At 37.8% G+C, this 24,136-nt stretch overlaps 3 protein-coding genes across 5 annotated transcripts in view; all 3 read left to right on the forward strand.

Moving 5' to 3' along the window:
* LOC143429406 (casein kinase I) overlaps positions 1 to 24,136 on the forward strand; it is a 66,048-nt gene that overhangs the window by 14,534 nt on the left and 27,378 nt on the right. The gene's annotated exons all lie outside the window — the stretch shown is intronic.
* LOC143429408 (glutaminyl-peptide cyclotransferase) lies at positions 1,452 to 3,650 on the forward strand. Of its 2 annotated transcripts, none has more exons than XM_076905064.1 (6): positions 1,452 to 1,642; positions 1,800 to 1,943; positions 2,550 to 2,819; positions 2,879 to 3,040; positions 3,102 to 3,327; positions 3,415 to 3,649. In XM_076905064.1, exons 1-6 carry the CDS (start codon positions 1,541 to 1,543, stop codon positions 3,564 to 3,566), a joined length of 1,056 nt encoding a protein of 351 aa, XP_076761179.1. In that variant the 5' UTR covers positions 1,452 to 1,540; the 3' UTR covers positions 3,567 to 3,649. The 2 variants fall into 2 exon arrangements, with proteins under 2 accessions (XP_076761179.1, XP_076761180.1); XM_076905065.1 differs by having other exon boundaries at positions 1,505 to 1,642; positions 1,777 to 1,943; positions 3,415 to 3,650.
* Positions 4,598 to 23,722, forward strand: L(2)gl (LLGL domain-containing protein l(2)gl). Of its 2 annotated transcripts, none has more exons than XM_076905025.1 (14): positions 4,598 to 5,253; positions 10,917 to 11,014; positions 13,172 to 13,262; positions 16,218 to 16,459; positions 17,005 to 17,143; positions 17,561 to 17,775; positions 18,083 to 18,368; positions 18,641 to 19,397; positions 19,484 to 19,640; positions 19,715 to 19,860; positions 19,941 to 20,457; positions 20,711 to 20,991; positions 21,284 to 21,419; positions 23,566 to 23,722. In XM_076905025.1, exons 1-14 carry the CDS (start codon positions 5,170 to 5,172, stop codon positions 23,582 to 23,584), a joined length of 3,168 nt encoding a protein of 1,055 aa, XP_076761140.1. In that variant the 5' UTR covers positions 4,598 to 5,169; the 3' UTR covers positions 23,585 to 23,722. The 2 variants fall into 2 exon arrangements, with proteins under 2 accessions (XP_076761140.1, XP_076761141.1); XM_076905026.1 differs by having other exon boundaries at positions 4,601 to 5,253; positions 17,588 to 17,775.

A 24,136-nucleotide genomic window follows, 5' to 3' on the forward strand; every position in this document is an offset into this window, starting at 1 on the left:
CTTTCGGCAGGTGTCCATTTGGCATGTAAATCGCTCGAACGGGATACAGTTCGACTCGCGAGAGAGACAATTGCTCAAAAACATTTTACCTAGAACTGAGATTGACCCTATACATATATATATATATATTTTTTTTTTTGTTTCAAATTTAATATGTGTACCGTATTACCTTTCGTACGTGCTGACCTTGCTAGGACAATAATAATAGTAATGGTAATAGTAATAATAATGCGTTTCAAGCGTGGGAGAGATATACTTGGTCGTTTATATGAGTTTGATTGGATACACGATCTTTTTAAGAGAGTTAGTAACGGTATATTGTTGAACATTTCGTATAGTCGTGACGTTAAATTTCTGATCGTATCATACGACCGACTGGTCGATTATTAATTCTTACAGTGCCTTACCTTCAAGTATGTTACTTTTAATAACCTGTAAACTGACGGTGTTCTGTCACCGTATATTTCGTTATCTATGTTTACAATTAGAGTAGAGATTTGTTACTTAGAAGAGTGATATTTGACGGTAAGGAGAAATCGGCAATTCAGTAAAAGACGATAAATGGAGAGAATGGAAAAAGACGCGTAGGATAAATGTCACAGTGAAAGTTTGTTTATTTATATGTTCTAATCGTGTAGAAATTTCGATCGTGATTGTTGCGAAAAAATTTCGGCAATATGGTGCAAGAGAGATACATATCCGTTATATAGTCAGATCGGAGTAAATAGCAGAAAGCGTAAAATGGGTGCATCGTTATCATTCACAAATATCTCATCTCATAGTGATGTTTCGCATCATCAATTCACTAGACTTTTTAACGTATAGATCTTCTCTTTTTTCTTTTGTAATAACGTCGATTTGTAAGATTTCATATTTTGCGGTATTTTTACGTAAGGTATTAAAAAGTAAAAAAAATAACTTCAACTTTTACTTTATACATATTCGTTTGAGCAAATAAATGAAATCAGGATTCACATTAGTAATTACTTCTCCAATTGTTACGATTATACTGTGAGAGTTAGGCAAAATGGACTAAAATTTGGTTAGTATAAGTATAACTATTCGTTTATATGTAAATTGGAAACCGTTCATTGTTTTAAAAAACAAAATATAAAAGAATCCTAACCCTTTACTTAATATAAAAAGGTGCAACGTATCATTAAAAGTTGTTTAATATATTTGATACGTTATAAACATGCGAAAGACTTTTCTTCCCTGAGCCATCAAATTCCAGTTTCGTGTTTGTCTTTGCTCTTCCATGCGAAGACGAGATATCGTACATAAAATTAAACCACTTCGATTTAAACGACTTGTATCTTTCAATATAACATTTATAAAGATTTATGTGCACGATACGATCTTAAAAAATATAAAACAAATTTAATCAATGCGCATATACTGGCTAGCGCTAGTAACTAATCAAAATTATAATCTTCTATAGTCACGTGACCACCGCTTCAAAATGGCGGCATGGATGTAACAGGTACTACAATGGCTGTTTCGCGGCATTCAGTTCAGTGCAAGTTTGCTACAGTGTACGATGATCATGATCGACCTTGTTCTGCAAATGCTTTTCATTTCTGTTGGTTTTTTTATAATCGACGCAGATATTATAAAACAAACAAAATTTCGAGATGAAAAGGTATATAATACGTACATTTACAACATCTTTATCACTGGCTTGTTTATCGAATGTTTTCACATTTCCTGTGCATATTCATACACAAAAGTTATGTTTCGTAATACACCTCATTGACCATCGTTCACATACATCAGTTACAGTCATGACATGATTCTAGTATTATCACACGCCAACTAGGCTATCCAGAAATCAAATACTGAAACTGTCTGATCTGTCAGATGTCGATCACATGGATCAAGTTCTAGATAACATATGTGTCGTGAGAATAGTCGGCACGCCAGAGCATACGAGGGTAAAAAACGTAAGTTGAAATAGTAGGAATAAAATTAATGGAAGCATTAACATATTGTTAACCAACAATTTTATATAGAAGCTATTTCGTGTCACCGACTATTATTTTAGTATTTTCTGGTAAACTATCACTTTCCGAATCACTACAGTTTATTTCTAAATCATTCGGACAATCGGATAAAATATATGTGTATATGTCATTGAAAATTTCTTCACCAATGCGTTTCATCATTATCAAAGTTTTTGTAGTACTAAAATTGAGATAAAAACCTAAATACCAAGAAAAGTATTTTCTTTGCAATAGAGTGGGTACATCTAAACACGGTGAACAAAGCTTTTACAATATTTGATTTCATAAATAGAAATGCATAATGTAAGTGTAAACGCAAATAACTTGTGATCGGTCAATAATATGTTAAATTAACCATTATATAATGTATGAAATGTATTTAAAAAATTAATAAAAAATGTTTAAATGAAAGAGAGAGAGAGAGAGAGAGACAGAGAGAGAGAGAGAGAGAGAGAGAGAGAGAGAGAGAGAGAGAGAGATAGAATTCATACAGGAAAATGTACGTTTATTGATAAGAAGTACAACTTGTTGATGTTCCTTTTATAGTATATCAAGAAGTCAATGGAAGATCTTGGTTGGGCTGTAGAATCTGATATTTTTAATGAACACACTCCAAACTTTGGATCCTTACAATTTGAAAATATTGTTGCAAAATTGAATCCTAATGCAAGAAGATATTTGGCATTAGCTTGCCATTATGACTCAAAGTATACTAGACAAAGAAATTTTATTGGAGCTACAGACAGTGCAGTACCATGTACTCAAATGATTAACTTGGCTAAAACTATGAAGAATTATTTAAACTCTATAAAAAGTGTAAGTGACTACTATTAATTATTATAGAACTTTGTATAATAATATCCTTCTTGTTGCAGAATGATATTAGTTTAATGTTTATATTTTTTGATGGCGAAGAAGCTTTTAAAGAATGGGGCCCAAAAGATTCTATTTATGGGGCAAGGCACTTAGCTAAAATGTGGCACAATAATTATACTACTTACGACCTTGGAGAAAATATTTCAGAATTGGATAAAATTGTAAGTATCTTCAAACAAAAATGTTAAAACATATAAATATTAATTCCTTGTTTTTTCATAGGATTTACTAGTTCTGTTAGATCTGATAGGTGCGCCAGATCCAACATTTTATAGTTATTTTAGTGATACAGGAAAATGGTATTCTTTATTAATGAATATAGAAAATAAATTAGCTTCCTCGAAAAAATTTGAGTCATATTCCTATGGACAACCCGCGCAAATATATTTCCAGCCTTATTCTATGGAAGTCCACATCGAGGATGATCACATTCCATTTTTACATCGCAGTAATTATTGTCATATTGCTATTTGTATATTTATCATTTCTCCGTTTTATATGTTCATTATATGCAAAATATGTATTTTTCTTTCAGATACTCCTATTTTGCATCTGATACCATACCCTTTCCCAAATGTTTGGCATAAACCGAGCGATAATCGGGATAATGTCAACCTAAAAACAGTAGAAAATATTAATAAAATACTGAGAATTTTTGTAGCTTCTTATTTGCATATTGATATTTAACTATCAAAGAATGTTTTAAATGTTACACAAAAATTTTATTCTTGTTATGACAATATCTAATAACAGAAATAGACGCGATACGTGATACAAAGTAATATTTTATAATAAACATTGAACAAGGGAGCTGGTCAAACAAAATTATTTTTAAGTTGCTTCATAGATGTTTTTATAATTTGATCATTTTTATACATATTTTGTACATTTATTATTCATAACTTTTGTAAGATACAGTATTTTAAAACAAGTCAGGGTAATTTTATTATACTTAATATATACGTTTATTTATGTATAAATTTATATATATTGAAAAGTGAGAAATATATGTATATTATGAAGCAGAGCGCGAATCAACAGCTTTAATCATGAAGTATGTCCACAGGATGAATAAAAAAATTGTGATAGAGATGCAAGTAATATTTAAAAATAATCACAATTAGAAACTAAATGTTTTAAACGAGTGTATGATAATTAAAACACTTGGATAGGATATAGCATTCAGGAAATCATTCCAGCGCGTGATTTCCTGATACATGCTCGGAATGAAAATTCAAATATGTATACTATGAAAATAGATTTATATATATATAATAAGCACATTTTTAGCTATCTGTAACTAATTTTATCATTTGTAACATTTTTAAAGAACTTACAATTTCGCATTTAATTAATATACACAAAAACGTTTATTTCTCCTTTTCGAAATGTATATAATCTAAAGTTCCAACTTCTTAAATTTCTTTTAGGATGCGATAACGTGTATTGTAAAAGTATGAAATTATTTTTTTTTAAACAATATTCTGTGAACGCACAGTCGAGATTCAAAATGTTGAACGTCATCGTAAAATATTATTTCCATGAGCGTAACGGTCAGCGATTGTATAAAGTGAAAGTGGGTATTCGATCGTTAGGTTTGGCAAGCCTGATCGAGGTCATTGTTCGTGCGGGCGCGCCCGACACAAGCTTTCGTTCCGACTATAGTCGAACACAGACGACTTTGGCCGAGTATGGTCGAACGTAGCCGAAACATGTGATTGGTGGAAAGCCGACGCGACGGCAAAAGACACGAGAGACGCGAGCGACAGACGTGGAATGACTTTACGCCTCTGTCGAATATTTCAATGGTTTTACATGTCCATTCGTATCGTAAGTTAGATAACAGGCTCGATTCTCGTGCGAGCTGTCGTCAGAAACTGTTCTCGGGCAATACCCGAAAATTTCTCGCGGAACGTCGCTAAAAAACGCGTAGCGGCTGACACATCGGCCAGCCAGACTGGATTCAGTGAGTGAACGAAAGAGAAAGAAAAAGAAGAAAGTGCGGGAAAAGGAGAAGGAAGGAAGGAGGAGGATACGGCGTGAAAGACAGGGGACTGACGTGTTGCAGGCGTATCGGACGTGTGCGACCGAACACACCGACGAAATACGTATTGTGATACGCGCGCGAGTTTTACCGTTCATTCAAGAATGTTTTAATTACGGCTTGGGTCCTCGCGGTCTTATCCGAGCCCTTCGTGACGGCAGTGATACGTCGTGGTGTTCCACCTGAGGATTAACCGTTTTTAACGGACGTGTCGCACCGCTCGAGAAAGAGACAACGCCGAGAAAAATGCTCAAGTTTATCAGAGGGAAGGGCCAACAACCTACGGCCGAGCGACAAAAACTGCAAAAGGATCTTTTTGCCTTTCGAAAGGTAAGGCCCGATCGAAAGATTCGCCCACACCCGAACCGGTGAAACGCGCCGACACTTTCTTCCACTCGTTCGTTTTTACGAGACACTATTTTTTTTCTCTCCGGGCATCGTGATCACCGAAATAGATTAGATTCACCTTTACGATGGAACAATGTTATCATAGATAGTGTGTTTAGGCCGAATAAGATCACTGTGCTCTGGCGTTCTCGAAGAAAGCGAACAAATACGAGGCAACGGAGAATAAAGATGCGTTGCTTCGTTTTTTAGTCGGCGCAGAGAGAAAAGTGAGAGTGAACATTGGAACAAACTCGTTTTCATTTACATTTATAGAGTGCGGTTTTTGCAGTTACATAGTCTGTGCTTTGCTGCATTTTTTTAGTTTACGATTTTTGGTATTCTAAAAGGACATCTCGCGCAGACTGTCGCGACGATGGCTTTTACTTTCTTTTGTTATTTTATGCTCTACATAAATGGTTCAGTGTCTTTTGGATAAATATGTATGTTTTTAAAAATAATTTTTATTAAAAAAGCAGAGAAGAAAGATAAACGACTTGAAAAACTAGATGCGATAAGAAGAGGTTAGTTTTATCAAGCAAGCTATCGGCTCTTAAGACAGACCGATCCTTCGTCGTTCTTCGTCGTCTTTCTTCGTTTTATTTACACATTCATTATTTATAAGTCAATTGGCTTGCAATTGAAAGTTTATTCTGCTATCATGTCAGATAATAATCTGTTGCTTCGTGATATCACGATGTTGACACGCGATGCGTTTTACAAAACACCAGCTCCTTTCACATGTAAGCTCTTCGATCGTTTTGCAGATAAATCTTGTCTTGGAAAAGAAAAGGATACAAATTGTAAAAAAGATGGCAAATATTGTGTCTCAAGGAGATCCATAAATATCTCGTGATATAATTCGTGCATAGCCGAGAGAGAGAGAGAGAAACCTGTTTCGATAAAGGGGAATCGAACAAATTCTACTTTAATTTTGGTATCTCGCGCGCACGGGTTCAACGCGCGATCAAACGTACTACGAGTTGCTGTTTCTCACAGATTATTGACACTCATATGTGACGTTTGCATAACAGACGACCATACAATACTCAAGACAAATCTCGAAGTTGTTCTCAAGCATTTCGACCAACATTTTCCTTTTTTCCTACTTTTCATGGCGGTGTATTGCGATTCTAAAATTGTCTCTGTCCGAGAACATGATACAGCTTGTTTTAAAGAATGAACGACGCGGAATCAACAGGTCGATACCCGAACGTAATCGATACCGAAAGTCTAGAAGACTACGGATGGCCGAGACACGGTGCAAGAGTCAGGATTATTGTGGTCGCGCAGTGCGGTGCGTTTCTTCAGCGGTTCTGTCTCGGCTGGTTGTCAACGTCGCTGGCCATCGGATGCACTGTCGCGAAACCTTATCGCGGTTTAATTCCCCGTCTGCTGGATTCGAAGTTTGACGACACGGATTGCGAAAACAGTCGTGAGTGTAAATCAGGTCATGCCGCCGGTTCACATCGATCCGTGATGGAATACGATTTTTTTTTGTCAAGGGCACCCGGTAAATTCAAAGCGCGTTCCCCGCATCTCCTTCGTTCTACAGATTTTCTTTTATAGGACACAGGGAATCCATTGATTTGGAGCGATAGACAGTAGGGATGATCCGTTCGTTATGAGTAATTATACCTAGGTATACATGTGTGCGACGTTACTTTCGTTTGGTCAGCGAATGAAATAGGAAATGTAGGTTAATCTGTAGGTTAAGCAATTACAAAAGTGGCCCACCCCGCGCGCTAAGATGTACGAGTTGAAAAAAAAGAGGTAGAAAGCCCTCGGCGTGGAGGGTGTCTGTTACCTTAATTGAAGTAGTCACGTTTACGCAAACCTTGCGTTCACGTCGCAATTCGGACCGATCAGAAGTCGAATAACATTTGATTAAGGTTATGTCATCGAGCGATGCTGTTTTGTTATTCGATCGGATAAAGGTGTTGGAGGCCGTCAAACGAAAGAGTAATTTTGAAACCTTTCAATTACATTGTTGTATGCTTTGGAAAAATATTTAACTGAAAATGTCGATCGTGCTAATTCCGTTCATGAAATTATTTTGGGCAATCAACGTATCGCGCTTGTCATCGATCCTATCAATAATTTCTCGTACGTTTCCTCCCACAAAGGAAAGACGATACGAGAGAAGATATTATCGGTTTTCTGTGCAAACAAAAACATGATAAGATGCCTAGCCCTTTTTACGTTCGCTTCAATATACTCGCAAGAATATACCGTTAGATTCTGTTGGCTATACCTATACGGATTATTTCAAAGATTCTATCGTAAATTAGCATCGGTACAAAGATGATTCAGTAACTGTACACGTATTATTTTTAGCGGAAAATTATTTTAAACTCGGTATTTTTCTCATAAAAGTATAACAGATTAAAAAGTAATTATTACTTGTTATCAATTTATGACTAATGTTCCTCGTTCTGGTTTAAATAGAATAATAAAACCAACGATCTGACGAAAACGATAACGAACAAGCAATTTTATAGTATTCCAAATAGTCTAGAAATACACGTATAAGTATCAACGAGAAATATTTATATCGAAGATATTACATCGGGTTATCAATTGAGCAATAATTTTTAACGTTTCCAGAAATGAAATTAAATCACTGTAGACGAGCAAGCATTTTTATTTTATTAACCCTTTAACAGCGGATACTTTTAGCACAGCAGAAGAAAAATAAAATAAAAATAAGTATATACATTCTACTTTTATGTTATTGAATTGATATTCTATTGTAAAAGGTTTCTTTTATTATATTTATTTCATTTTTGTTTCTATAAGCCACATCCGCTATTTGATATTAGCAAAAATTAACACGTTATTTATATACCACACTCGTCTCTAGCTATAATTTTAGTATGTGATTCACAAACCACACCCGCAGTTAAAAGGGTTAAAAGGGGGTATAAAGTTTTTAATCATGCACTACCCAGTAGGTAATACCGATCTAAATGGTCTATACAAACTGCAAATTGTAAAACTAGATTGTTGATATAGAAATAGACCTATATACTAGGCAGTTCATAAAACGAATGAATTTCGAAGCTATAATTTTTTCTCCGATACGTGACCATCAGCAAGGTGTACCGTTTGATCGATGTTCGCTTAACGTAACTTCAGTCAAGGTTAGGTTCATTGAGATTAAGCTAAAACTGAGGTTGGGGTAGATTAAGCTTTACTAAGAATTCCTTTGTTGTGCTTTTGTCGATTCGTGCTCGTGCATCTTGTTACTTCGATTTTCACTGTAGACCGCCCTGAAACTTGGAAATGGTGACATCCTTTCTCATGGAAACTACCTGGGCCAAGGCCTCACCCCCTCTACACCGTGTCAGGGAACGCTCGTTTTTCTAATCGCACGATGGGAGCGCGAGCTAAATCGATATTATGGGCAGTCCTAATTCTTAGGGGTTGCACCTTGAGCATACCTACTTGCGGAGGATCTTTTAGTTCAGGTAAAACGAGTTTCGGCACTTTCTGGCCTTTTAGCAACCTGTCTCCAAACGTAGTATCTCGATGCATAGTTACGTCTAATATCGCTGATATATTTGTCGCATGACATAAAAGTAATTTTTCTTTGTAGATAAACGAACGAAATATAATAAATTTATAAAGGGAGAGTATTGTATGCTGTTACGCGTACTTAAAATGAGATTCGATTGTTTGCAATAACGTAGTATCCTTGATCGTAATCACTGCACATGAGCATCTCATAGTCACATCGGTTTTGTAGTTACGAAACAGAAGCACGATAGTCACGGATTTCAAGGTTTCCCCGTTAAGTGTTAATCCGAGGATTGATATATTAATGGCCGTAAAAACACCTACTTTTAGTAGGGGAACATGTGCACCGATAAGAAGGAATATAATTTTCATTTTACTATGTTTGCCTCTTGAAAATAGTAAAACTTTGTCCGGATCTCATTTGATAAGGCTCTCTTATCGCGAATGACAACGTTTATTTCGCCCTTCGCGGCAGGATGTGTATGTATATTGTTACAACGAGTATTAGAGAAATATTTTAATTGTCGGACGGATAAGAAACTCTTTATGTTTTAGTTTGCGAAGCAGGTGACGAGTACGCGTGCACCATGAACTGATAAACCTGCTCGATTAACGGGGACTAACAAAATCTGACTCATCGATGAGTAATCATCGGTGCGCTCCTTTCACCCAAATGTTGATGTTGACCGCGGGGCAAAAGTTGCGCCGGGAAAGTCGGAAGCGACCGTCGCTCGTAATTACCGTCAATTGCATTCAAAACGAGTCGCGGAAAAGGGAGGACGAGATCGTTAAACCAACAGCCGCTCTTTCCCTTAATTGAGTTTGCCTCGCATTCTATTTAATCACCGCGGTTCCTTTTTATTTTTTATTTCGAGCATTCGAGCGTTACAGGCGAGGAGCTTTTCATTTTAATTCAGAGGGGGAGTGATTTTATTGTAAATTATTCGAATGCAGATGCGCATGCACAAATGGTGCATCGGTATTTGTCTGCTGTATGTGATACTGTCTTATGCTTTGGTACAGTTTTATGATAACTGATATGTATCCGTTCCCTTCCTTTGCCATCACTTTTGTACAGATGCAGTTACGTCGACTTTAAGAGTAACAAGACTGGTTGAAGCGAGTGTAAGGGAGTTGAGCAGAAAGAAAAGGCCCGTTATTCTAGAAGGTTAATAAGCAGCGAGTAATAAGTAACGAGTAGAAGTTTAAATTTAATTTGCCACACTTTTTATTAATAATTCGACTTGATGCACCCTGCATACGTATTGGCATAGAAATTCCAAGTACACTACTAATGTTTATCAAGGATCAAATTTTTTGCCCTGAGATGCGCGCGAGCATACACACACGCACCAGAGACAATGGAGATAGCATTTACTATTTTTAGTAACTTTCTCGTATAAATAGTCTACTGATTGCGACGACCAGTGTAGAATTGTTTCAAAGAATGGCCGGGAGAAATGACCGAGCCAATTTATGAATCACGGGCATCACGACATGACTTAATCCATCGAGCGAGAAGCTTTTCGAAAAGCTTGAAAAAAATATGTATCCGTACGAGTATTTTTATTACGCGGTGTAAAAATAAAATCCGTTTTGTCTTATAAATAGACATTCTATGTTCTATGAGTCATGACAGATAGGGGTAGTCAGCTAAATTTTGGTTTCTTTAAACATTTAAAAATATATTTTCGTCTGAAATTTAATTTGAGACGATGGTGATAGGTTTAGTCCTTAGTATTTCGATAAAATTGCTTAAATATTAAAATATTTTGCATGCGAGTAATGAAATAGAAATTAAACAGTATAAGTAACATTAAGTATCAACTGTTTATTATCTGGCGCATTGAATAAGGGACGATAAATCATCGTTGGATAATAAACAATGTTCTACTCGAACGACTTAAAAGCTCTGGCTTAAGCACCAAAATTTTCACCGAGACAAACCTAACCACTTAACGCAACGTACTAAATGTTGCGCTTAACTTAACGCGCCATACAATAACTCTATATCGATCCTCTGCCATCATCAACTATGCTAATAGTTATAATTACTCGTACTAATAACAATCGTTTCCTGTTCTTTGCAGACGGTGCAACATGGGTTCCCAAACAAACCTACAGCTCTCGCATGGGACCCGAGTTTGCGACTGATGATCATCGGCACTGCATCCGGCGCCATCAAGGTGTATCCTTTTTGCTCATGTGGCTTTTACCTTCGATTAGTTCACTTTTTCCTCGTTTCTTTCGTTTTTATTATTTTAGACGAGTATCACTGCTGCGCCAACTGCGCATACGTAGCTATTAGCGGCGATGATTTCGAATAAATATACCGTGGGATTTTATTAGGATTTTATTAGGGAGCATCGACTCTTAAAGGACGATGTCGTTCGTCGCATTTTTACGTTTATCGAGATGTTCGTGTGAAATTTTTTCGCATCATTAACTAGACTTTTGAAGAATTTCTTTTGTAGTTATTTCGTATCAAATTCACAAATTGTTAAATCAACGAAGCTTATCTAGTAGTTACAACTTTGAACTTGTATCGTCCATGGGACGTCTGGCCTCAAGGCGGCGTTTTTGACACTCGACGACGTTGGTAATTACCGATAAATCGTGTTGAAAACTTACGAGAGCTACTATCGAAATGGAAACGGGAACATGATTGACGCCAGTCTCTTCTGATCTCTTTCCCACTTTCTCCACTGGCACTACTAATTTTAGATACGCGATATTCGATATTCCGCGATCTCTTCGTCGGTGTTACCCTTCGATTCACGCCTCTGACTTTTCTGACCACAACTTTCATTCAGAAAACATGCTGGCTTTTTACCGTCTCGACAAACACCATCATAGGATAGTCGTTGTCTTTTATCGACGTGATTTCTGCGTGAAGATCATATCTGAGTGTGGTACATACTTTTTCCTGGGTTCTCGTTGAATTGCGAACGTTGATAGTGACCGTATCGACATATCGGAGTCGTGCACGATAGTATAAAGTAAACGAGGTGTTCTGATTCGATTTAAGATTTGTAATTTACTTTCCTAGAAAGGTGAGATCATACGGACGTATGATCAATGTAATACATGCAGCAGTATGATTGGAAGTGGAAGCTAGTCATGATAAATTACATATATAAGGTAGATTAATTGAAATGTATCATGATAAATATCTGATAATTAGTACGGGGAAGCGAAACGCAGATTGAATCAGACGAAGGAAACGTTCGAATTCATGTTACTCTCGAGGAATTGCAAATCAACGTTTCCTTGTTTCGTTCAAGTCCCATCATTTCTGAAGCAAGACGTAAAACTGGACATTGTAACTACTGTTCCTTTGACGACCGATTGGTGTACCGTAGAAGCATTAAATCATTCCTAGACCGCGTGCAGTATTTAATTTGAAATTATGCAAACATCTTGTTGGGTCGTTAAGAAGCTCATTACCGAACAAACGGTTAAAAATTAATCAGCGTACAAACACAGAGAAAACAAGCGTTTTATTACCTCGTTACCCAGTTCGTGCTAGGTTCGCTATCGGATTCAGCAGAATAATTCTAGTTGGGAGAAGTTTTACTCTTCTCTCAGTCTTTCTGACTCTTAAAATTCTCGAGGGAAATTTCAATGAAATTGGCAAATTTAACATCGATAAAACATTCTCTTTTCACTCATTTGACAGTTCAGTTTACCAAAAGATAATTTCATAGCTGTTATTACGTCCATCGTTTGACGCACGCTTTGACGACCGTCTACGGTCTGCAAAAATGCTAATCACCATTGCACGAAAGGTCTGGTTCCTAATTCACTCGTTCGTACACTTCGTCTGCATACGTGCTAACTTTATTCGAACTCCGTTGGCAGATGTTCGAACGGCTACGTAATCAAAGGACGATCATCATAATTTCGCAAGGCGAACGGCAAACGTTCTTACTAAATTTTTAGGGAAAGTTTGTCTGCAATTGATATTAAAGAGAGGGACAGAGAGATGGTTTATAAACTACTTTCGAAATGTTTACAAACTCTGAATTTCCTTCCTCGTTTTATTCGAAGTGTGTTTGTAACTTCATTGATGTACATGTTTTATATCATATCGATGATGTAAGGAATGAAGCGTTTCAAGTGAAACCGTTGCACAATGCGTGTCGAGGATAAAATTCGACGATGGTGCAAAACGCTTTTATACCGTCCCGCGGATTGTGCACAATCGTCTCTGTCAGCGCGTTAAATCAGTCATTTTCGAAACATCGCAGCTTCTTTTTGGAACATGCGAACAGAGGCGCCTTGCTGTTTCTAATCGAGGTACTTATAGTCTCTTCTGTTTTCTTTGACTGGCACGCTATAACAGATTTGGCAGACCAGGCGTGGAATTCTATGGACAGCACACCATTGAAAGCGGAGAGAATGCTGTCACGAAAATCGTCGCCTTGCCTAATGAGGTAAGAGATATTTTCCCTTTTATCGCTTTGTTTTACGATTTTACACTGTCTAATGGCTACACATTTTTAGACTTAAATGTGATTGTTAAGGAAAAGACCTTTGTTTTTATTAATTTTAGAACACGGGTATGGGTCGTCATTTCTAACAGAATTTTTTAAAGTGTATAAAAGCATCTCTCTAGCTATTTTTCCGTGGCACAATATTGCAAATCAGAAACTACAAAACGTCGTAAATAAAATATACTTATCGCAAATTACGTTATAGTATCCACAATGGCGGCTGGTATAAAATTTGCTAGTTATAAAAACGCTGAATCCTTGTAATATATAATATTTTAGGGTTGAAGTAAATAGGATAAATTAAATAACGAGTTATTAGCAGAATTTTAGCATGCGTAAATTTCCCTAAATCAAAAAATGAAACATTCTATGCGTTGAGAAGAATGCCAGCTGTCTTATCGTCCTAGTTCAGATTTCTTAATGACCACGCTAATAGTTCCTAACTTCTACGGAGAAATGGTATTAGCGTCTAACGGGAAATTCCAGAAATTTTTATCCACCTTTAAGTTCCCGTTAAACTATACTCCACTACTTCTTAGTACCTTTACCTTTACCAAACAATTGACTCTACTATATCCACCTCAGTATATCTGCATTCTATACGGATTCTAACTGCATCAAATCTTTTGCAAATCTCTTTATCAATTTTAGAACGAACGTTGTAAACATTAATAGCAGTTTTTTTCTAGATAACGTATGCGTTATTCTAAATTGCTCTTTTCTTCTAACTTGCATGTCCTCTTTAAACTTGTATCCGGTAGCGCGCGCGTCCAAACGTATGCTTAGAGGAAGTATTCGCATTCAGGTTGGAGGGAAGAAAGCAAACTTAAGTGGAGTAAGGCTTATCCAAGAATCCAGACCCGTGGCGATAGTAATATCTTTTACGTACATTGTAATCAAAGGTACAGGGAGGTGTGAAGTTCTGGTTGTTTTAAAAGTCACACGCGTTGCACGTGGTAACGCGACACCCGTGTTCGGCTTTTGCGGCTCCGTCGTTGCCGAGTTGCGTAACTGTGTGCGACACGCGCAACGAGCTTTCGCACGCGTGTGGGACTACGAATAATATACGAACACCATTGTACGTCGTTCCGTAAAGGTCGCTAAGGTATACCGCGCCGCGGTGCTTTTCCTGTTTTCCTTGTTTTAAAAGATATGTTACTCCTTCATGTCCGGGAGGTTTCATTGCGAAATTTCCAGACAATTTTCGTCGATGATGGAATTGCACGATTAACTGATCGAATGGCAATTGAACGACGGTTGCAGATATTACAGGCGTCGGTGTATTATTTTATCGAAACTTAATTTTTCTACAAAATTTGCTTTCTATAAAATTGTACAATGAAAAGAATTATTGGTTCATAGAGCGATCGTGTCTTTAATGTACAAGAAACGCAACACTGGTACTACTTGAAGGTGTAAATAATATTTCATTTTAATATAAAAATATCTTTGTAGCAACGATACGGTGGAAAGGTGTCTTTATCTTATAACTTAATCTTTATCTTATTGTACTACCAAGAATCCTGCTGTAGATATACGTAGAGCTGAAACGGGGCACTTATTTACAAAATATCTTTTCCTGATAACAGATATAGCAATAATAAATAGCAATATGTGATATTACTTTTGTAGAAAGATTATTAAGATAACAAGTGTTGCAAGAAACTTATGAGGATGCCTCCATGGAGGCGCCTATCATTGTCTGAGTTCATTTTTATTGCTCGTTTACTGAATAAGGATCAACTGCTTCCTTTACGGATCATCGTAGTTCTAAAAAAGCTAGTTGCTTCGATTAATCATCTGTTTGCAAAAATATTAGCATAGATGGGAAAGATAGTAATAGCCTAATCGTTCCGTATAATAATTCCATTCCATATAATGAATATGAAACAATGTTATTGGTACAGACACGCTGATGCAGACGTACATGCATACGTTGGTTATCATTACCAATGCGAAGGAAGGGATAAGTGTAATAGAAGGAGAAGGCTGTCAAATTATGAAGAAAACCGGGTGAAATTACTATTACAAAGAATAGGCGTGGCATATCGATAGCTGTGCCCGATCGAGCACCAACGTGCGCTTACGTTACTCGTTACAAGCCATGAAATCTCCTTATCGCGATCATTTTTCAAGCGAATCCTAAAACCGATAAGATAGTACCTCCACGATTATAATCACCTCACTGTGACTCTATCGAGAACCGAGCTCTACTCTTTTTTTTATTCCCCACGTACCTACTATTGCCTCGATATGATTAACGTTGGATATTGCATAACGTTACTTAAAAAAAAAACGATAATCGCATCGATTTTTAAACACGTTCATTGCGTAATAGTCGGATCATCGCGAGTTAACGGATAATTGTACAAATTGGACGAAACATAATGAAGAGAGACAGGAGAAAGGGACAAGCTTTTACCAACGTAACGATCTAGTACACGGTCTCAATTATTTAACCGCGTGCGTTAACGACACACGGGAAAGGGGGATGTTCAGCCCGCGGAAAACACGCTTTCGTTACCGTAGATTCGCGTGAAAGTAAGAAACGCAGAGGTAGACCGTCTTAACCTTGCGTTTTCCACAGGTTTTCACTTCGCTTATTGCGACGAGCCCATTCGTATAACCGGGAGAAAAAGGACGCGGGAGTTGTACCATGAGAAACGATGAAATTATTGTGGAAACTGGCTACAATACCCTTACTCATTACTTTGCTTATCTGTATCGTGATTCAGAGGTGTTACGAAGCCTCGAGTTTTTCGTATCCGTGCATACGATAGCGAGCTCCGAGGAAACGCTGTGAAAAACCGCACGTGTCGATTTCATTCATTTAATATCGACGCGATTAGCGGTAGTAAATATTAAAATGATTCGTTTTAAAATGAAACGTAACAGGGACGCGTGGTTTCGCTCTGTGACGACAACTCTCTTCATCTATGGGAGATCAACGAGAGTTCGGTCGTGGAGACCAAGTCGCTCTCGCTGGAGGGTAAACTGAAGAAAATTTCGGCGATGTGCCTCGAATCGAGCGGCGAACACCTGCTTCTAGGCACGGAGGGCGGAAACATCTATCTTCTCAACCTGAAAACATTCGTGATGCCCGACAATATCATCTACCAGGACGTTGTGATGCAAAAGTAAGGACAATTTGTATTTTACGCGTTTAACGCCGAAGCTATCGGGCTCTGTCGGGATTAAAGTTAGAAAAATTCAGAAAAGGAGTCTAAAAAATTTGTTTTGAGCAGAATTAATAGTTGTAACATTGAAACAATCGCGTTTAGTATTAAAGTTCTGTCTGTTGACAAATATGATCGTTTTAAAGACGGAGACTAAAAAGGAAACTAAACTGGAGATCAGAGAATTTGATCAATTAGTTTATGACATACGCAAAGTATACCATCTTAAGTCCAACTGTGCAATTACGATGCATATCTCGGAATAACAATCTGACAGGTTGCCGTCAACGATTTGACATAAATTTGCTAGACGCAGAGCTATTTTGACACGTTTAATCGGCCTTTCGCGAGACAATGACCTTTCAACGCGAAACCATGTGAATCCCGATTCTTTTCTAATCGAGTCTCATTAAGGAACAAAGCGTTTGATCCTTAATCGCGAGGAGGCGGTTTGACATTGATATAGTTACATTCAACGTGCCCGTGATGTATCGATGTTGCGACAGCGTGCCGGACGACTACAAGAAGAATCCAGGAGCGGTCGAGGCGATAGCGGAACAACCAGGCCACCCGGACAATATTCTGATAGGATACAATCGTGGTTTAATGGTCCTGTGGAACAAAGCGACTCCTGGAGCCCAACAGGTGAGCGTTCGTATCATCATCACATATCTTTTCTTCACACATACAAGACATACACACATACGTTTACGTGTACAGGATTATATAGTGTGGCCAATGTAACGACACGCTTACAGGACAGTTCAAATACACTCGCTTACTACATTTGTGGGGCAATGCTTGATCCATTGGTACGTCGTATTCGACGAGTGTCCTTTGTAAATGGATTCAATTTTAACAAATTCCTCGTTTCGATGATAATATTAATTCTGGGATGGTACCCGAAATGTAAAGGGATCATGTGTTTGCATGATTCTGCGGGGCCTCAAGTAACGCGTGTAAAAGTGTATACCGATGGGTCAAGCATGTACTATGAAGTGGTACCGCTCGTTCTGATTGTTGTTTGTGTCTTTGGTGGTTTTGGCGAACGTGTACGTGCAGCTGATGGGTTTGTTTTCGCGTGCGCAGACATTCGTCTCCACGCAACAGTTGGAATCGGTCCATTGGGTCTCCGATACCCGTTTCGTTTCCTCTCACAACGATGGATCCTACGCATTTTGGAGTCCAGGCAGCGATAAGATGTTGGACTCGACTACTCCCTACGGACCGTTCCCGTGTAAAGCTGTCTCTAAAATTCTCGTCTACCCAACCGCTGAGTGAGTAGAGAACTTTCATTTCGTTTTCAGTCAGAGATTTTATGGTTTTACAGCCACGTCGTACAATCGTCGTCGAGTCGAGGTATTCAAGTGTGTCCCTTTGGACAAATTATCCAAACTTCTCACGACAATCACGGCTAGCTTCGTCGGACATCGAACGTGAATAATAGTCGTGGATAATTAAATGCAACGATTCGGATAATTCTTCCAAAAGGATACGATTTACATCTAAGATATCATAATTGTTGTTTGTATCGTGTTTGAAACAATTCCAAGATAATTGATCACCGTATAAAACACTTTGTAGGCACGGGGAACTCGTTTTATTTTCGGGTGGAATGCAACGCGCGAGTTATGGCGATCGTCACACAATCACAGTTATGGCAAAAGGGAAGCACGTTGTTTTCGATTTTACGTCCAAAGTGATCGACTTCTTCGCTGTGTTCCCTAAGCAAGAAGACGGTAAGGATGCCCTCGACAGTCCAGAAGCGCTTATAGTACTCGCTGAAGAAGAAGTAGTGGCTATTGATTTGACTAATCCAGAGTGGAAGATGATGGCGTTACCTTACTTGGTATCGCTTCACGCGAGCGCGGTAAATATACTTCCTAATTTATTTAACATTCGAATACAAGATGGGGAAGTCGTTTTCATAGAAATGAAATACTTCTTCAATTACATTTCATAAATACTGCCTGCTTATAAAACATAGAAATAGAAATATTTATTACATCACTTTTTGTCATACATCGTAATATACGTATGCAACTTGTTTCACCGAAAATAAATTGAAATACTTTATACGTGGTATACAATTGCATAAATATTATATCGCGTTCATCCTTGTGTTAACAATATTATTTACAGGTCACATGTTCGCAACACGTCCCAAACGTCCCCGAAGAATTATGGGACAACATTGTTGCAGCTGGAAAAGCGCAGACTGAACATCTGTACTCGGATAAGCCATGGCCTATAGACGGTGGAATCATCCTTAATCAAAAATCAGGGAGCGACAAACCGAAAGGCAGAGAGTTATTGCTAACCGGTCACGAGGACGGAACAGTGAGATTTTGGAATGCCTCGGACGTTGCTTTGACACCTCTTTACAAATACAACTCATCTATTCTGTTCACCGGTGAACACTTAGATGTTCTCGAGCAACCACCGGAAGACGACGAGGATGAGTGGCCACCGTTCAGGAAAGTTGGAACTTTCGATCCATACTCGGACGATCCGAGGCTAGCGGTGAAAAAGGTCTTACTTTGCCCCCTGTCTTCCACGTTGGTGGTTGCTGGCACTGCTGGTCACATGATCACTGCCACTATATCGACCGAACCAGTGAACAAGGAAATCAAAGCCATCACGATGAATATAGTAAATGATCGCGACGGATTTGTTTGGAAAGGTCACGATCATCTTCCGGCGAGGACAACCAGCATATCTTTCGCAGTTGGTTTCCAACCTCAGAGTCTTCTTCAATTATATCCACCAGCTGCGGTTACGGCACTGGCCATACACAGCGAATGGGGATTACTTGCTGCTGGCACGGCTCACGGTTTAGCTGTTTTCGATTATACAAGAGCAAAGGCTGTCAGCGTGAAGTGTACACTCAATCCGAATGGTATTTGCACGTTATCCATTACGTTATTAATGCTTGTGCACTGTTCCGATCGATTCTAATTAAGTTTCAACGTGTTATACGCGCAGATCTTTCCGGAGCAGGTGACACACCAATTTCTAGAAGGAAATCGTTCAAGAAGTCGTTGAGGGAGTCTTTCAGAAGATTAAGGAAAGGACGATCGCAACGTCGAACAAACGCCGGTAGTCCAACAAGAAATACTGTCACCGAGAAGAAGAAGGAAACGTAAGTAATTGTTAAACTTCTAAAATAATAAGTAGTATTAACGTAATAAATGACGGGTAAATTAATTTGGAAAGGTCTAGTGTCGCTTCTTCACCAAGTGGCGATCTTTCACCGGTAGAATTAAAACCTGTGGAAAGGCAAGTGGAAGCGAGACCTGTGGATGATGCACTAGGGTCGATGGTTCGATGTTTATACTTTGCTAGGAGTTATATTATAAGCAGTAAGCGTGAGATTTGCATATATTTTTTAAATCCGTAGATAAGTCGACTATTTTTTAATACGCTTGATTTATTGTTCCAGTGCAAAATACGACGCCTACGCTTTGGGCGGGTACTAATAACGGTACAGTGTATGTATTTACGTTAGCGGTGCCCGCGGGCGTTAGAAGAACAGAGGAGGATGTAAATTGTACATTAGGAAAAGAGATTCAATTAAAACATAGAGCACCTGTAATCGCGATCACAATTCTCGATGGTTCCAGCGTACCGTTACCAGAACCATTTGAAGCCGAGAAAGGCGTTAGTCCTGGCCCCGATATGACCTCTCCCCACAGAGTTGTAATTGCCAGCGAGGAACAATTTAAAATCTTCAATCTTCCATCCTTAAAACCATATTGTAAATACAAACTTACCGCTCACGAGGGCTCGCGCGTAAGGAAAACTGGTTTTGCAAAGTTCTCGTGTCCGATCGAACCTGCAGGAACGCACGAAGAAACCTGTTTGTTATGCTTGACTAATCTCGGAGATTGTTTAGTGCTCAGTATCCCCGAACTGAGAAGACAGCTTAATGCTGCTGCCATTAAAAGGGAAGACATTAAGTGAGTATATATACTTCAGAGAAAGTACATTTACGAAAACGCGTATTATACGTTTTTGCATACCATCGACTACGTTTTCCTCAGATATTTTTTCTTGTAATTATTGTGGGAATTTTAATACTTAACTTAGAACTTAAATAGTAATAATTTCCAAGAAAATGGAAAAAAATGTGTTTTCGTATCGGTGCGTTCTATATTGTAATTGACTTATTGCATTTTTCATTTTCTAATCATTTTATTATTTTTTCTTTAGCGGAATTTCTTCGTTGACGTTCACGAAAGCTGGCGAAGCGTTGTATTTGCATTCAAGCTCAGAACTGCAGCGAATTTCACTGTCAGCTAGTAAAGTGACGAAAGCGAACTGCGCGCTAAATTTGCCGCCAAATGCCAGATCGTATCCTGACACTGACACCGAGGTAACTCAAGAGCAGGGAGTAGTCGAGGGTACAGCTGAAACGGAATGTGAAACAACGCTGGGAAGTCAACCGGCTACGGTACAAAGGATGATTACAGAGAATGGTGTAGTGGGTTCCAGTAAGTATATCGGGTCACCACCACAAGTCTTTTAAATTTTTATTTAACATATGTCGGATAATACGAAAAATCGTGTTAGGGTTATGGTAGGAACGTACTACTACTAAATATATGTAATAACAGCTTAGTATATTTTGTAACATATATGTATATATTTAAATGTTGCTTAACTATCACTTGTGATTCATCAATCGTGCTAGCTGCTGCATTGTACTTTACCGCCAATTAACTTCATCGACAACCGCTGTTTCGCAATCCCTTTAGTACCGATTCTTGAACACGTATATTTTAGCCAGCGATGAAGAATCTCCGAAAGAATCACCCTTGCAACCAGCTGCAAGTACCACCGATGTAAATGGAGAAGACGATCGTCAAGACTTAAGTTCTAATGGGGATATAACAATCGATAGCGTGAAGGACCATTTACTGTAAGTGAAGGTGTTATATGTCATGCTCTAGCTTTTTATTGTTTACTTTACGTGCTACTATTGTTTATATGTTTATACTTAATTTTACGTTTACATTCAATATAGTCTTCAATTAATTTATACTTACTTTTACAGAGATAAAGAGTAGTAAAAGAAACAGTCTCGCGTTGTACATACTTTCATTATTTTTTTCTTACCGTTATAAATTATTTTATTACCGCTACACTTGTTATAAATTACCCTTGTGAGACAATTAATAATTTTGAATTGGGCTTTTGGTCCACGCAATGTGCTCAGGAGGTTGGAAGGAAACGGTGTAACATTGCACTCTGATGGTAAATTTTTGGGGTTTCATGTTCATGCACCGGAATAATCGCAATATCATGGTGAATCGGTCGATTAAAAGAAATCGCAGGAAATTAAAAAATTAAAAGAAGATAAAAATCTATCCACAACCGCCTCACATTAATTGTATCAATGTACAATAAATTGACACATTTATTTTCAATATGTGCAGTCTTTAAAGGCAGACAAGTGAAAGGCGAAAACTTTTCTTCAGATTTGTACAGTATGTCAAGTGTTAATTAAAGGCTTAATATCGAGGTAGGACTCGACACCAATTAATTGCAATACATTCAGTGCCGTTTGCTGACCTCGACGTTTGAGGGCAGAGTAATGATGGCATGTATCGTTGTAGTCTCAATACCGTTGCGTATCTCTCTCCCTCTCTATCGTAGTTCCTACGCAATAACAAATAGCACAAAAAACAACGATAACAAAAGAATACAAATAATATGAGGAGAATAACGAAGAAAAAAAGAATTACAACGAGAAGAAGCAATGAAAAACAAACACAAGATATGCGTTAAGTGACTGATGTACCTGAGAAGAATTAAATCAAATCAATATAAAAGAGTGTACCCTATGTATCTCGCGAAGGAAATGCCACTTTGAAAGTTATATGATGGTAAATAGCGAATATTGTACTGAGAAGTTACTGTTCCCCGACAAACCAGTGTCCTCGAATACACGTCCCCTGTCTGAGGCCACCAGGATGCGGATGAGTCATTGCAGAACCCTGTATCAATCTGGTGGAAAAGTAAAGATGAAGATGGACAAAATTGCATGCAACATATCAAGACGTCCTTAACTAAAGCGACGAGACTGCGTGACGCGACATCTTCCTTCGAAAACTGCTCAATCAATGACGCCTCGCGCTCGCTGATTACCGAAACAGACTTACTGGACACGGAAGCGAAGACCTGCGCGTCTTCACTTCGAAACGAGCTGTCGTGATAAGTGTTGCTGAGTTGTACTTGCGAACAGAGTGTGTTATAACTTTCTGCGTTAGGTATGTTGTATGGGAGAGCGAACGAGAAAAGCGTCCTCTGAAGTGGGTATTCTCTGTTCTTCCTTATAGCAAAATCTTTGTAGTGTATCCCAGCGAACGAGTCTAGTCCACCCCGATCCAACCCTCTCACCTCTCTCCTGTTCCTTCATTTGATTGTAATCCATTGTGTAGAATTGAAACTAGAGGGTAAAGCTGATCTCTGGCTTCGAGATTCTTTCTTTTCATTTTGCGTGGCTTCCCTTTTGCGTCGCGTGTCCCTTCTAGCCCCGTTTTGCATTTAAAGTATCGCGTTCTTTGAATCGCCCAAGGTACAAGACAAGAAGTCGTGAAATTCGAGAACATCCTAAGATCTTCTCAGCGAGAAGTCATCTTCCAAATAAAGTAATCTTGTGGTTTCAAACAATGCATGGTACCTGGCTTAAAAATGCGCTGATAAAATGTAATTCTCTTCTCCCCTCCTTCGATTTCCTTAAGTATATTGCATGGGTTGGAAATTCAATTCAAAGTTTTTAATCACATCACAAGAGTAATTTATAAAAAGTGTAGCGGTAATAAAGTAATTTATAGCGGTAATAAAAAAAGTAATGAAAGTATGTACAGCGTGAGACTGTTTCTTTTACTACTTTTTACCTGTGCGAAAGTAAGTATAAATTAATTGGAAACTATATTGAATATAAACGTTTGATATATCGGTAGTGCATTGAGAACAAAATTCCAATTATAAATATTAAAGATTAGTAATTAATCTAATTGTTGAAAATAAATGCGGTAAGTAATATTCGCGTTATGCTGCAGGAACACCGTCTGCCCTTAATTCTACTACAATTGTAAGCTACATTTACAAGGTGAAATCAACGCGCTAAGTAAGATACAAAATGTATGAAAACAATCGTGCTTTTACTATTGTAAAATTATTGGTTTTTTACCTTGATAAAATATTACACACTGTAAAGGTGAATTGTTAAAACTGCTCCCGAAATTTTTCCTATTTGTTCCTTTGTAAAATATACATAATGAAACATTAATGTTATGTGTTTATTTTATAAATTTATATAAATGACTGTCAATATGTAACAAGAATTATGTTTGATGTTTAAATGTAGAATTTATGCTAGTTCTCAAACAATACATATAAACATAAAAAAATGTTAAACATCTTAGTGTAAAAATATTAAGAAATTCGATAGTTCAGGGATTTGTATTTGTTAGAAAATGAGATTATTATAACAGATGGATACGTATAATTCATTTTTCGTTCACTAGTAATGTTTTTTTTTTTTTACGAAATTAAAACTTGTTGAGAATATCGATTAATCGCAACGATGGCCGGAAATACTATCGACCCTGACTCACCTGTCGTCCGGTA

This window comes from Xylocopa sonorina, chromosome 11, assembly GCF_050948175.1.
Source record: "Xylocopa sonorina isolate GNS202 chromosome 11, iyXylSono1_principal, whole genome shotgun sequence".
Lineage (NCBI taxonomy): Eukaryota > Metazoa > Arthropoda > Insecta > Hymenoptera > Apidae > Xylocopa > Xylocopa sonorina.

Coding starts and splice junctions, on each gene's coding strand:
- LOC143429408 (XM_076905064.1), top strand. CDS start 1,541: ATGATCATGATCGACCTTGTTCTGCAAATGCTTTTCATTTCTGTTGGT. Junction 2,820..2,878: donor ATTTAAACTCTATAAAAAGT/GTAAGTGACTAC, acceptor TTCTTGTTGCAG/AATGATATTAGTTTAATGTT. Junction 3,041..3,101: donor TTTCAGAATTGGATAAAATT/GTAAGTATCTTC, acceptor GTTTTTTCATAG/GATTTACTAGTTCTGTTAGA.